The following is a 14853-nucleotide window of genomic DNA, read 5'->3' as shown; positions in this document are numbered from 1 at the left end:
GCCAAACCGGTGGTCGGCGGTGACCACCGGCGACGGCAAAATGGCAAAAAAAGAAAATTCTTTCGCAATAAAATCCGGCGACTCCGGTCGCCGGCGAGCGTGCACATCGGCACGGGAAGGACGGGGGAGAAGAGAGGAAGAGGAGGAGGCTTACCTCCGTCGCCGGTGAAGTTTTTCCGGCGAGAAATTGGACGGCACAGTGACGGGTCTCCGTGAGGAATTTCCAGCGATTGCCGCCGTTTTGCCTCGGAATTTCTCGATGAGAGGAGAGAGGAGGGTTCTCCTCCTTAAATAGAGCCGAAGGGAACTTGTTTCCCACTCCGATTAGGAGCCGGTGAATGGAGGAAGAAGACTCCCTTCGGGAGTTCTTCTCTTCTGTTTTCCTTCATTTTTTTTTTTGTTTTGGGCTTTGGATTCGTTGCTTGGGCCGGGCCTCACAGTAGTGTGTTCAGATCCGTAGATATCTACCCTCATTCCATTGTTTTATTGAGACATATGTAACCATAGGAATGGTTAAAATAGAAATATGAATGAGTATATTAAGAAAATTATTACATCCAACAGATGAGATACAAAATGCAAAGAAATTTGTTATGCATAGATTGAAGGCTGTTCTTGGATGTATTTCTGGGTCATCCTAAGATGTAAGAAAATGAACGGAGATCCAAGTAATAAAGAAAATAGCATGATTATATGAATTTAAAAGAACAAGAAGAGAATAAAAGAAGAGAATGCTCTTTCCTTTTTAGATTTTTGGTCTTTTGGCTTCGATATGACTACTGCTTCTTATAATTTAAACCTTGGTTTTGGGTTAGCTTGAAGCCTTCGAAGGCAAAATAGTTCATGAATGAATTAACGGATTATGCATTTATAGCGTTGCTTCTGTTGTTTTTCGGCTCCTCTACTCTTTTTCCATAATCATTTATTGTTGTAATCCAGCATTGTCAATCAATTAGTTGTTGCGATGAAGCTTTAATTTTTTTATTTCCCAAAATTATTTATAGAATCTTAAAAGCCCTGGTAGCATCGATTTATTGATTTCAGAAAAACGTTAAAAGTAGCATAAATTATATGCAAATGCTATTTAGTTTTCGATATCAATCCCTAGTATTTCACAAGTATTTCATAAGTATCTTTCGCATAAAAAAATGATTGATCTTTTTTGACAATATCAATCATTAAATCGTATCTCGCATAAATATCAAAATATTTTTAATTTTTCTTTCATTCATTTGCATAGACCTTGAAATAGCTATTGCGTTATCCAACAATTGATGTCACAAAAGAAAAAAATCAGTCTTTCGTATGAAAAATACAACTCAGGCTCAGGCGACTTTGAGCGCCAAGATATCTCTCTCATGTAGCGGAACGCTCGCAACCCTGTGATTTGAACGTACCTCACTTGAGCATTCACCCTCTCTCCCTTGTCACTGGCCCTCATTGTTTAAAAAGAAAAAATCAAACATATTTTCTATCATCAGAAATTTCAAAAGAATAAGAATAGACTACCTGTTTCCAATTCCTTTCGGAATAAAAATACGACAACAAACGTAGCGTTAGCTGACACTAACCATTTTACTGCACAAACATCAGTACTAGACGCACCTTTTACCGTACGATTGATCAGTCAGCTGGCCTGGGTACTAGCATTTTAGACCAAGTGGCTAGAGTCTAAATTGTTCTAGGGTCACAAATTGACCAGATCCATGACCAGACTCAATCTATCATTTGTAGCCCATAGTCAAGCCGTTCTTGCAAAGTAAACCGCATCCCATTTTATAATACTTGGCCAAAACAATATGCAGCCAAGAGAAAATAGGGCACCCATTTGTCCTCAGTTCCAGGAAACGGAGTTTGATAGAATATGTAATGGTGGTGGAACATACAACAATAGTATGAGAAACTATATAAAACAATGGAGAATACAACTTTTTCTCACAAACCCTCTCCTTTTTTTTTCTATTCTGGATACCACTTCACCACCCACGTACATTCTACAACAACCACCTATTTATAGGTATAAGAAATGACCTTTTGACTCCCCTAATAAATTTATCATTTAGACTTTCCATGTGACTCTTGGATTTTCCATGTGACTCTTGGCTTTTCCATGTGACTTTTGGTTTTTTCATGTGACTCTTGGTTTTTTTTCACTTCAATTAAGTTTACAAAATGACCTTTCGATTTCTTCAAATACATTTAATATTTGCTTTTTTCAACACCCCCCCTTAAACTTAATTGTTCTTTCTTCATCATGCCAAGAGAACTTTTAAACTTGGTGAAGAGCTCTGCTCCTAATGATTTAGTGAATATGTCGGCAACTTGATCTTGTGTCTTCACATACAGTAGCTCTACTTCTTTGTTCTTCACATGTTCCCGGATTGAATGAAAACGCACATCAATATGCTTGCTTCTTTGATGATACACCGGGTTCTTTTCTAGTGCAATAGCCGACTTGCTGTCAATGCTTATCTTGATAGGTTCCTTTTGCTCAAAATGAACTTCCTTCAGCAAGCTTCTTAGCCATATAGCATGTGATACACATGCGGATGCAGCAACATATTCGGCTTCACATGTAGAAAGAGTAACAATAGGTTGCTTCTTTGACATCCATGAAAAAGCTGCATCTCCCATAGAAAATACAAATCCGGAAGTACTCTTCCGATCATCCATGTCTCCAGCCCAATCACTATCCGAATAGCCCACAAGTTCAAAGTTACTATGATGAGAATAAAATAGTCCATCAGTAATAGTACCTTGGATGTAACGAAGAATTCTCTTTGCTGCCTTCCAATGCATTAATTTGGGCTCCTCCATGAATCTGCTGACTAGGCCGACTGCATATAGAATATCCGGCCTAGTACATGTCATGTACCTCAGACATCCTACCAAGCTTCTAAAGACAGTAGGGTCCACAATCTCTCCTTCATCTTCTTTTGACAGCTTTGCTCCACAATCAACGGGGGTGCTTATAGGGTTACAATCTTTCATCTTGAATTTCTTCAAGATTTCTTTGGCATAACCTTCTTGAGATAAGAAAATTCCTTTTTGATATTGTTTGACCTCCAAACCCAGAAAATATGTCATTAACCCCATGTCTGTCATCTCAAACTCCTTCATCATGGCATGCTTGAACTCCTCAAACATTTGTAGATTATTACCTATAAAAATAAGATCATCCACATACAAACACACAAGTAGAATGTTAGAATTTTTCTCCTTTACATACACAGCATGCTCATAGGGACATTGCTTGAAGTCATTTGCTTTGAAGTAGCCATCAATTCTTGAGTTCCATGCTCTTGGAGCTTGTTTTAAACCATAAAGTGCCTTCCTTAGCTTTAAAACCTTCTCTTCATGTCCCTTCTTCACATACCCTTTGGGTTGTTCAACATATACTTCTTCTTCTAGAAAGTCATTTAGAAATGCCGACTTCACATCTAACTGGTAGATGTTCCAATTACTCTGTGCAGCCAAAGAAATCACCAGACGAATGGTCTCCATGCGTGCTACGGGAGCAAATACCTCCTCGTAGTCAATTCCGGCTTGCTGCTTGTAGCCTTTAGCTGCTAATCGAGCTTTATATTTCTTCACCTTTCCTTCTGCATTCTTCTTTACCTTATATACCCATTTCACTCCAATGGATTCATGACCTTCTGGAAGAGTAATAAGTTTCCATGTGTTATTCTTCTGGATTGCCTTCATCTCTTCATTCATGGCCATCCTCTAGTTTTCATTCTTCACTGCTTCTTCAAAAGAGATTACATCCTCATTAGCATACAAACAAATAAGATTAAGGGGACTCGTCACCTCATAGAGATCTTGAATGCTTCTTGTCTTTCTGGATTCTTCATTTGAAGATGGAGATCTCGTGCTAGGTGATGAAGGTGATGTGGGATCTTCAACTTGAGCCTTCACTTGTTCTTCTTCTTCTTGCACCTCTATCATGTTGGTGCCCCAATTCCAGATTCCTTCTTCATTGAATTTCACATCACGGCTTATGAGGATCTTCTTCGCCTTTGGATCATAAAGTTTGTATGCCTTGGATCTCTGATCATATCCTATAAAGATGCAAGGATAACTCTTGTCATCAAGCTTGCTTCTCCTTTGATCTGGGATGTGTGCATAGGCAATGCAACCAAATACTCTCAGATGAGAGACATCTGGCCTATATCCATTCCATGCTTCTTGAGGGGTCCTTCCTTCAAGATTCTTTGTTGGGCAGCGGTTGAGAATGTATACCGCACAATTCACAGCTTCCACCCAAAACTCTTTTGGCATTTCTTTCGTCTTCAACATGCTTCTCACCATGTCAAGAATGGTCCGATTCTTCCTTTCTGCTATGCCGTTTTGCTGGGGTGAGTATGGTGCAGTCAAAGTCCTCCAAATACCTTAAGATTTGCAGAACTCCTCAAATGCCTTCGAGGTGAACTCTCCTCCTCGATCTGATCTCAAAGCTTTGATTTTGCACCCGGTTTGGTTCTCCACAAGAGCTTTGAACCTTTTGAATGTCTCCAGGGCCTCACGTTTCTCCTTCAAGAGATACACCCAAGTTTTTCTGCTAAAATCATCAATAAATGTTAGAAAATAATGACGACCTCCAAATGAGGCCGGTGTGATGGGACCACAAATATCCGTATGGATGAGTTGCAAAGGCCTTCGGGCTTGATGAAATGACTCTTTTGGGAAGCTAGCTCTTGAGTGTTTTCCAATAATACATCCTTCACATATTCCTTCAGGGGTATCCTCAATGAGAGGTAATCCCTTCACCATCGCCTTCGAAGATAAGAGTTTCAAGGAACCAAAGTTCACATGCCCGAACCTCAAGTGCCATAGCCATGTGTCATCCTTCATGCATGCACTCAAGCACTTTGTCATAACATACTTGATGTTCAATATAAACATTCGGTTCTTGGTCATAGGTACTTTTGCAATCAGCTGATCATGTTTTCTTAAGTAAAGATATCTACCTTCCATAACAACATCAAATTCTTTTTCTAATAATTGACCAAGACTTTAGATATTTGTTTTCATATTAGGCACATAGTAAACATTAGAAATGAACTGTTGAGAACCATTCTTGAGTTGAATTAGGATTTTACCTATCCCCTTCACTTGAACTTTTGAGGTATCACCGAAAGAAACATTGCCTTCCACTGTCTCATCTAACTCTTTGAACATGTGTTTGTACCCGCACATATGATTGCTTGCACCGATATCCAAGTACCAAATATTTTCATTGGAACCTTCTTCTCCCTTCTCTGCTAGTAGCAAGATACCATCTTCTCCTTCCTCCTTCTTTGCATAGTTGACCTTCTCATGCACTTGGTTATTCTCATTATGGTAACATTCTGAGGAGTAATGACCATATTTACCACAAGTATAACATTTAATTTTACTTTTGTCATACCTTCGTCCTCCTCTTGAGAAACCTCGTTGCCTTCTTCCGCCAGAGGGACCTTGTGTGCTTTCTTCATTAGGTAAGACTCCTGTGCCTCCTCTTCCTCTGCCATATCCAAAGGAACCTCGTCCTCGTCCACGGCCTCGTCCATGACCGTATCCGCGGGTATAACTATGACCGCGATTTATTTGACTGCTTTCGCTAGTTGGGCCATCCTTCTTCTCATTGATGGTGAGCTTGCACTTCAAGGCTTGCTCCAAGGATTCTTCTTTCCGCATCAAGATCCTTTGCTCATGGACTTGTAGAGAACCCATGAGTTCATCAACTGTCATAGTGTCCACATCTTTGGACTCTTCAATTGCAGCTACAACATAGTCAAACTTCTGATCCAAGGATCTTAGGATCTTCTCCACCACATGCTTGTCCTCTACATTCTCACCATTTCTTTTCATTTGGTTTACATTAGAAAGAACCTTTGTGAAGTAATCCGAGATGGATTCTCCTTCCTTCATCTTCAAAGTCTCGAACTCGCCTCTCAACATTTGGAGGCGCACCTTCTTCACTTTCTCAACGCCCTTATGAGCGTTCTCAAGGATCTCCCAAGCTTGTTTTGAGTTGGTGGCACAAGCAACTTTCTCGAATCCGGCTTCATCTAGCCCTTGATAGATGAAATAAAGGGCCTTCTTGTCCTTTTTTCTTTGATCGACAAGCGTCGTTCTTTGTGCCGCCGTTTGTGCGCGGTCATCTTGGGGTTCTTCATATCCCTTTTCAACAACCTCCCAAATATCTTGAGAGCCTAGCAATGCCTTCATTTGGATGCTCCAATTCTCATAATTAGTGGTGGTGAGTCGTGGAATGGGGAATTGCATGCTGTTGGACATATTTCCAACCTCCGGGCTCTGATACCACTTTGATAGAATATGTAATGGTGGTGGAACATACAACAATAGTATGAGAAACTATATAAAACAATGGAGAATACAACTTTTTCTCACAAACCCTCTCCTTTTTTTTTCTATTCTGGATACCACTTCACCATCCATGTACATTCTACAACAACCACCTATTTATAGGTATAAGAAATGACCTTTTGACTCCCCTAATAAATTTATCATTTAGACTTTCCATGTGACTCTTGGATTTTTCATGTGACTCTTGGCTTTTCCATGTGACTTTTGGTTTTTCTATGTGACTCTTGGTTTTTTTTCACTTCAATTAAGTTTACAAAATGACCTTTCGTTTTCTTTAAATACATTTAATATTTGCTTTTTCCAACAAGTTGAAGCCTCAGCACGGTAGATAGTGGTTGGAAGGAAGCTGGTGGAATAATTCTCGCAGCCAGATACTAACTGATGTCCAGCTTCCATGCCTCTCTCTAGAGTAGATAACGTTAGTCCGCATTAGCGTGAGCATGGACTGGGTGAAATGAGAGTTTCAGAGAGAGAGAGAAAACTCCGGTTTCGATTGTAGCCCATAGTCAAGATAAAACAGCGCACCCATTTGTCTTTAGTTCCAGGAAACTGAGTTGAAGCTTCGCCACAGTAGATCGTTCTTGGAAGGAAACTGGTGGACTAACTTCTCAGAGCGAGGTACTAACTGACGTCTGGCTTCCATGCCTCTCTCTACAGGAGACACTGATGGTGATGGACGTTGATAGGCCTTGGAGAGAACCGTTGCCTCTTAGATAGTTCATCAGCCATACTGACAAAAGCTAGCGATGGAAGAAACTTTTGAGCCATTTAATATAATATGATGCATTGTTAGGCTATCAAGGTTGCCTTGTCGGTCCTTCCGTCCCGCATCACACGGTGGAGGACGTTTCTATCATGATATCAAGAATCTCATGCCATGAGAGATGGTGCATACTTGCTTAAATTATTAAATTGGACATAAAACTAATAGGAGATGCTTGAATTTTTTAAGCTAGCAATTAGCCACTCGTGGATTATCATGAATGGTATCGAGGAGTAGTTACTATTTTTTCCCATGGAATAGGAGAGCTTGGCAGAGCTGGGAAAATGCTCTCGTTTTGAAATGTCCTTTAATTAATGTACAATAGAAATAGGATTTTATGAAATGCCCTTTTTATTTTTTTTTCCCTTCTAATTTACAAAAATGCCTGCATGCATGGGAAGCATTCCGCAACGTCATTCGTCTACGTGAATAGAAATCCCACGTATCCATGCGGTATAAATTGAGGTGAGAAGAGTCCGCGCGGGATGGCGAACGCAGTTCCTAGAAGCTGGGTGACGGGCGGTCCAAAGCCAGTAGAAAAATTATATAGAAATAGAAAGTATCGCCGGGGACAGGTGATGGAGTCATTCCCCGACCGTCCTCTATAAATAACCCCCAATTATCCTCAGGAAGATCACTTCATTCTATTTTTTCAGATTAGGGTTTTGGAGAGAGAGTAGCTCCGATGTCGGTGAGTATTCATCAGCTTTGGATTTCTTCTTTCTTTCTTTCTTTCTTTCTATATGGTTTGGGCTTTTTGACTTAATGTTTGGATTCTGTGGCAGTAGAATCTGCTGCTGATGTTTCGGTTTCAGGAGATTTTTGTTCCATTTATGGGGATTGTTTTTAATCAAGAAAATTGGGAGTCAACTTCTTGGATCTGTTGGATTTTATTGTGATTTCTGAGCTGCCTAGTAGCTAGCCTTGATTTGATCTATCAACAGAAGTAATGATAGTAGCATTAACAATCATTCTGATTGTGAAGAATAGAGAGAATCAATTTAATTGCTGATGAATGGTAATCGATTTTGCTACTGATCTACTAAAAGGGATGAAAAAATTCTGATTGCAGACAAGGACTGTGAAAGTCAGCAATGTTTCCCTCAATGCATCCGAGCAGCATGTCGAGGGGTACTTTTCCATTTCTGGAGATATCGAATATGTCGAGATGCGCAGGTTGTGCTTACGATTTATCATTATAGCTAATTTAATTCTGATGCCATTAGGGTTTTTTCACCCAAACTTTAGTCTCCCTCTCTCTCTCGACAGTGCGGATGAATGCTCACAAATTGCATACGTCACCTTCAAAGATTCCCAGGGAGCAGAGAATGCACTACTTCTATCGGTGAATTAACTTCCCAAGACTACATTGTTTTCATTTCCTTACATGCCATTCATATGCTTAGATCCATGTTTTCTCCCTTATATGCTTACCTTTTCGTCGACTTATTTCTTGGATCTGAATCCATTATGTATTAGCCGCTGCTATATTGCTTTACATATTGGAGGCTTGTCATACATTAAGGACAGTCTGGGGTGTTTTTCCAAATACTCGAATTTGCTTTGCCATGAAAACAAGAGGGTTTTCTCGATCATTCTTTAGGGGAAAAACGCAAGATATACATTAAGCAATATACAGAAGGTTTTGAAGTAGTCAATCAGCATATATGCTTGTGTTGCTCAAAGAACAAAGATATTGATGTTGATATGATATTTGTGATAATTTGTTTCTGTTCTAAAATATCATTTTATTGGTGGTACAGGACGCAAAAATAGATGGTCAATCTGTCGTCATTACAGCAGCCACAGATTACCAATTACCTCCTGCTGCTTCAGATCCACAAGAGGTAAACTGCATGATTTTTGTTCATAAAACCTGTTTTCCCATAATCCCATGCTTACAGCTTCTTAACATATTTAACATCTCCTCCTCTCCTCCCCCCACCGCGGGCCCCCCCCCAACAAAATTCTCAGTCCCATGGTGGTTCTCGATCCAGCGTGCTTGACAAGGGTTTTAGCTTAAGCAAACATGCTGTCAAGAAAGCAATAATTTTTGCCTGGAAACACGGACCCAGATTCTCAATCGGTACTCAGGTTCCGATTTGTGGCAAGAGCTTTAATGTTGGCTTGGAAAAGTAAGTCTAGTTCTCTGGGGAAAGGTCAAAGACCGCAAAATCTGCTTCCGGTACAACTGATCACGTCTCTCTCTCTCTCTGAGTTCATCAAACAGGATTGAAGCTTTAGAGATGGCTGCTATTGTTATTTTTGTAATAAAGACCATGCAATCTGGTCCTCGAATTGACTACTGGCATCTATTCTCTAGTGTAGGGTGTTGGCAGTCTTCATATATTTAGTTAGAATTGCCTGGTCAACCATTTGAGTATTATTTTAAGAGTAGCTGCAGTGTTATGATTGATGTATGCCACCTGAAGTAGATGATTGTGCCACGTAAGATATACAACAAATATCAAATAAAAGATATTTATAAAGAGTTGTAAGAAGAAAAAAAAAAAATGAAAGAAGAAAATTAGAAGAGGAAAAAAATTATTCAAAAAAAAAAACCAAACTAATAATTTTGGTTCTCCTTATAAAGATGCCTTATAAAAAAGGCTCCATAAACAAAGATAATCTCTCCACCCTCTTCTTCCCACACCACATTGGGAATGCCATAAGATCCCTTTAAATAGAGCATCATATGGGTGGAATGTTTAAGTGTAACATAATCTCAAAAACTGAAACCTCACTAGAACACAAACTTTAATGTACATTTGTAGAAGACAATAATTAAATAAAATAATGCTAGGAGTTAGAGTCCCATTTGAAATAGGACAAGCAATGATTCTCAACACTCCCCCTCGTTCCGAAATATATGCCGACAACATCAAGTATGTTATGCAAGTCTTCAAGTTGCTCGACTACTAATTCTTTAATGAAGATATCCTTTAGTTGATCCTTCATAAAAATTTGGAAGCAAGTCAACCTTTTTATTTATAATTTTATCTCCAATAAAGCAATGATAAAGCTCCATATGCTTTATTGTCGCATGAAACATCGAATTCCTTGTTAATCATATTACACTCTCATTATTATAGTAAAGAGGAACAATATATTCAGTCTTGACCTAAATGACCAAGCAACCCTGTGAGTCAAGTCGATTCCTGCTATCACAACTGCACGATATTCTACAATTTTTTAATACCATGCTCCAAATGCCTCCTTGAGACCATACAAAACTTTCTAAAGTTTATAAACCAACACAAGATGAGAGGAGTCAATGATATTAGGAGGTTGCAATATAAAAATATCTTTGTTAAGGTCACCATTTAAGAAAGTATTCTTAACATCTATCTATCACAAAGACCAATCTTTGCTAGCTGCTAAAGACACAAATATTCTAACAGTAGTTAATTTTACAACTAGACTGAATGCTCATCAAAATCAACTCCATTCCTTTATGAGAATACTCTTTCTCCAAGACTAGTTTTGTAGCATTCAATAGAGCCATCACTCTTCCTTTTCATCTTATAAACCTACTTATAAGAAATAGGAGAAACAAAACTAGGTAAAAAAATCAAATACCAAATTTTATTTTTCTTAAGGGCTGAAATCTCTTCTTTCATGGCATACTTTTAAACATTAATGCCTTGTCCTCATCATATGAAATGGGTTATAGCTGATCAACAATAATAGAAGCATAACGATTAGCAATAGAAGAATAACCCTAATCTCTATACCTATCAATTGGTTTCTTCTTTCTCTTTCTTCTCTACAATGATGATGGATCCATGGAAGTTTCATGTTCATCTTCAAGTAACTCATATCTTCTTCTTCTCTAAAAATATATTTCTTTTTCTTAAAATTTTAAGCATATGTACCACTTTTCCATAGACTTTTATGAGCACCGAAGTAGGCAAAGATGAAGAAGACTTTGGCTGTTTAGCTAAAGAAGAAGCAGCAGCAAGAGAAGATGAAGAAGGTTCACCAATGTTTGTCAAACAACATCCTTTTAAGATATCTGGTTCTCATCAAAAAACTAATCTAGACTCATCAACTGGGAAGTAAGACCCATCAGAAGACCATCAAGAAGAGCTGTTATCAAAAACATATCTGATAGCTAAGGGTGAAAGTGGTATATATAGATAATATCCGTCCGGATCCATTTTTATATACGAATCAATCTAGATATAGAAAAAAAAATTAAGGATCTAACTAATATCCATATCTGTATCCACATCCGTCAAACAAAAATGGATATGGATATGGATAGACAACTATTCAAAATATATCGAATACCGAAATCTATCTATAAATCTATATAATTTTATATAGTACTTATTAATTTTTAAAAAAATATGCAACCATATAAACATACTACTAATTTGATTTATTATCTATTTAGTAATACCTTTGATTTCATAGTTATAAAGTTAACCTATGTAATTTATATCTATAATTGTATCCATACTTTCAGTATCTGACTTGTATCTGTATTTGTTTAAAATAAATATAGATATGAATTTTTGTATCCAAATAATACAATATCTATATTTATATTCATCAGACAAAATAAATATAGATATGGATATACTAGTATTCGATTTGTATCTTATTCGGATTCAGCCCTAATATCTGGAGATATAAATCTTTATCGTCTCAAGATTTATACATCTCTAACCTTTTCTAGTTTCATCACAGTCAAGAAACATGCATCAATGGACTTTTTATCTAGCTTACTAGAGAATGCATCATAACCATGCACAAAGCAAATACATCCAAATACAGAAGATGAGAAATATCAGGATTCCTTGCAAATAATTTTTCATAAGGAATCATATTATCAATGCATTGATAATATAAATGCTTATCAAAGGTGTCTTATTGAGAACAAAAATTATTGTTTGTATGCACTCTATCCAAAATTCATACTTCACATTCTTTGTATGAATCATACTACGAATAATCTCAAATAAATGTATGCTCTTCCTCTCTATCATATCATTCAATTCAAGAGTACCTGAGCAAAATAAACTATCCACATATGCCACAACTAATCAAATAGTTAGAGAATTCTGTTGAAACATATTCACCACCTCCATCAATTTTTAAGTAGTTAATTTTTAATTTAAATAGATTTTCAACCAAATTCTTAAATTGGCAAAATTTTTTAAATACTTTTTTTTCTCTCTAATAAAATAAATCCAATTATATCAAGAGAAATCATCAATAAAGTTAATTATATACCTTAGACTAGTGAAAGTTGGAGTATTGATCCTTCCTGTGAGATATGAATGTATGAACTGTAGTGGCCAAGAAAATCTTATTTGATTTTTTTAAAAGGTAGCTTATGCATCTTTTTATACTAGCATCCAATACAAATAATGCTATTATTAACCTTCATCTAGAGAGCCCATTAACTAGTCTCCTATGCTGCATATCTTGAAGTATGCTATAATACATATGAGCTAATCTAGCATGCCATAAATTAGTGATATCATGTTTAAGAATTAGATCAATATAAAAATTACCAACAAACATAACATAAAGCTTGTTCACTTTCTTGATCCTTGAGTAATAAGCTCTCCATAAGCTTTAAGATTCACATAAATTTCCATAATGTTAGGTCCAAATAAGATAGAACACCCTATATTCATGATTTGTAAAACAAAAATAAGATTTTTTCAATTTTTTTTTCATGACATATACATAATAAATATTATTCATGAAAAATAGAACAACCAATAGATGACATGAGAGATAAATCATCAATGTTTTTGATAGGATAAAGTGAATCATCAATGGTAACAATAGCATCAGAATAATATAATTACACAAAAAATAAAATATCTCTTTATGACTAGTCAAATGATTAGAAAATCAAGAATCAATTCAGTCATGAGCAAAATCAATAACTGATGTATTAGAAGAAGTCGAAACATATGCATACTAGCTATCAAGATTAGAATCCACAATAATAGAAATAGGACCCTAACTTCCAATTTCTTTCTCTCCCCCATGTCTAATGTAGGGGATGCAACATTAGACTATTTGTGATCTATCTTATAATCTTAAATTTTGTGGCCAAATTTGCCACATCTATAATAATTTTTCTAAATTTATAATTTTTCTTTTGATTAGGATTTTCGCCCTTCTCAAATTCTCAAATTGGTCTTTTGTATAAATTTTTAAAATTATTACTCTACTTTTTGCCTAGAGACAACAACTCAAAAGAGGAGGATGAATTGGATCCTTTAAAAATTAAATATAAATAAGTGCTCTAGATGCTAATTGCAAATGTGCTTGTGATGTGCCTAGAGAAAGATAAATATAGCAATGGAAAGTAAAGGCAAATAAATACACAATTACAGATACCAAAGTTTATAGTGGTTTGGTAATAAAGTCACCATTTACATCCATTGCTCAAGACTTTTCGCTTAGAAATTTCAACTATAATTCACTAGATTATAGTTTAATTATTTTGTTCCAGATCACAATCAAATCCAGTTAGTTTTGCTCAGGATCACCAACCAAACCTTTCTTTTTTTTTTTGGTGAATACCAAACCTTCTTAACTAAATCCCCATGACTTCGTCAAATACACATATCTAATTTTGGACTTGGATAGACCATAATCTCTAAGTTTCTATCTCCAAGAAACTTATTATAAAGCAACTAATACAATGTATAAAGAAATTAAAGCTCAAAAATAGAAATTGTTTGAAGCTCGTGGAAGTCATTGAAGAAGCTCCTTGAATGCTTTAATTTCCTCTTTAATTGCTTGAGAGAGGCTAAAAGGATTGTCGAATGATCTCTTAGTTGGTAGCTCACACAATGAATGGCTAAGTCCTCTTTTTTTGGGTGAATTAAATGTTTCAAGAGATTAGAATTGAATGCTCTCTTAAATGAAGTTCCTTTTCTTTCTATTTAACTTCTCTTGGTTCTCTACTTAAATTTCTTGCTCAAGTCCAAAAATAGTTAGAAGAGGCAATATGATTGTTGGAGAGCTTAAACTAGCTATTGAAAACTTTTTCTATCAACTATAGATGTTCTAAAATATTAATTGTTGAGTTGTTAGCTATAGAGAGGTCGATCCATTTCATCTAAGGGTCGACTCAGCTCACTTAGAAGTTGACTCATGAGTACTATCTTAAGATAGCTCTTTACCTTTTGATTATGACCATTCAGGAGTTGACTCGACTGAAGTTGGGGTCAATTAATAAAGTGCTGGAGTCGACTCGAGAATAAGCCATTTTTCACTGCTCTTTTTTCTCACTCTGAGACCATTTTGATGTTGACTCATATCCTATTAGGGCCAGCTCTTACTATGCTAGATCGACTCATTATATTATAAGGTCGATTAGTAAAATACCTAAATTTCACACTTCATGTCTACATCCTGATATTATTCTAAGATTTACTTATGCCTTATTGGGATCGACTCTTGGAATATGCTAGTCTTCTTCAAATATGTCGGGGTTGACTCCTAATACCTGAGGTCGGTTCTTGAATATCTCAAACAAATATTTGCCTTCTATTTAAGTTTGTGAATATTAAGGGGTCGGCTTTTAAAGACTAGGAGTCGACTCTTCTCTTCCATCACTTGTCAAAATCTTTGACAAATATTATCTTTAGATATTTTAGAGTGGACTTCTTCTTGATTTTATTTATAACCTTTGAGCATCATAAAAAATCTTACAACCATTTTCTCAAATTTTTATTAGT

The 14853-nt window shown here is 36.5% G+C and overlaps 1 protein-coding gene across 5 annotated transcripts in view; it reads left to right on the top strand.

Annotated features, from left to right (window-relative positions):
• LOC105061153 (binding partner of ACD11 1) overlaps positions 1-9588 on the top strand; it is a 53148-nt gene extending 43560 nt beyond the window's left edge. For 3 of the 5 annotated variants that reach the window (XM_073246937.1, XM_073246936.1, XM_073246935.1), the window contains 2 exons: positions 8899-8982; positions 9110-9582. In XM_073246937.1, coding sequence (XP_073103038.1) covers positions 8899-8982; positions 9110-9274 — 249 coding nt within the window. In that variant the 3' untranslated portion in view covers positions 9275-9582. Of the gene's footprint in view, positions 1-7718; positions 7827-8207; positions 8312-8404; positions 8481-8898; positions 8983-9109 lie in introns of those variants that run through there. The other 2 variants (XM_019846015.3, XM_029260723.2) reach the window with 2 other exon arrangements.
• The last annotated feature ends 5265 nt before the right edge of the window (positions 9589-14853 follow it).

Source organism: Elaeis guineensis, chromosome 12 (assembly GCF_000442705.2).
Source record: "Elaeis guineensis isolate ETL-2024a chromosome 12, EG11, whole genome shotgun sequence".
Taxonomy (NCBI): Eukaryota; Viridiplantae; Streptophyta; class Magnoliopsida; order Arecales; family Arecaceae; genus Elaeis; species Elaeis guineensis.
This window is presented reverse-complemented; position numbering and strand designations above follow the sequence as displayed.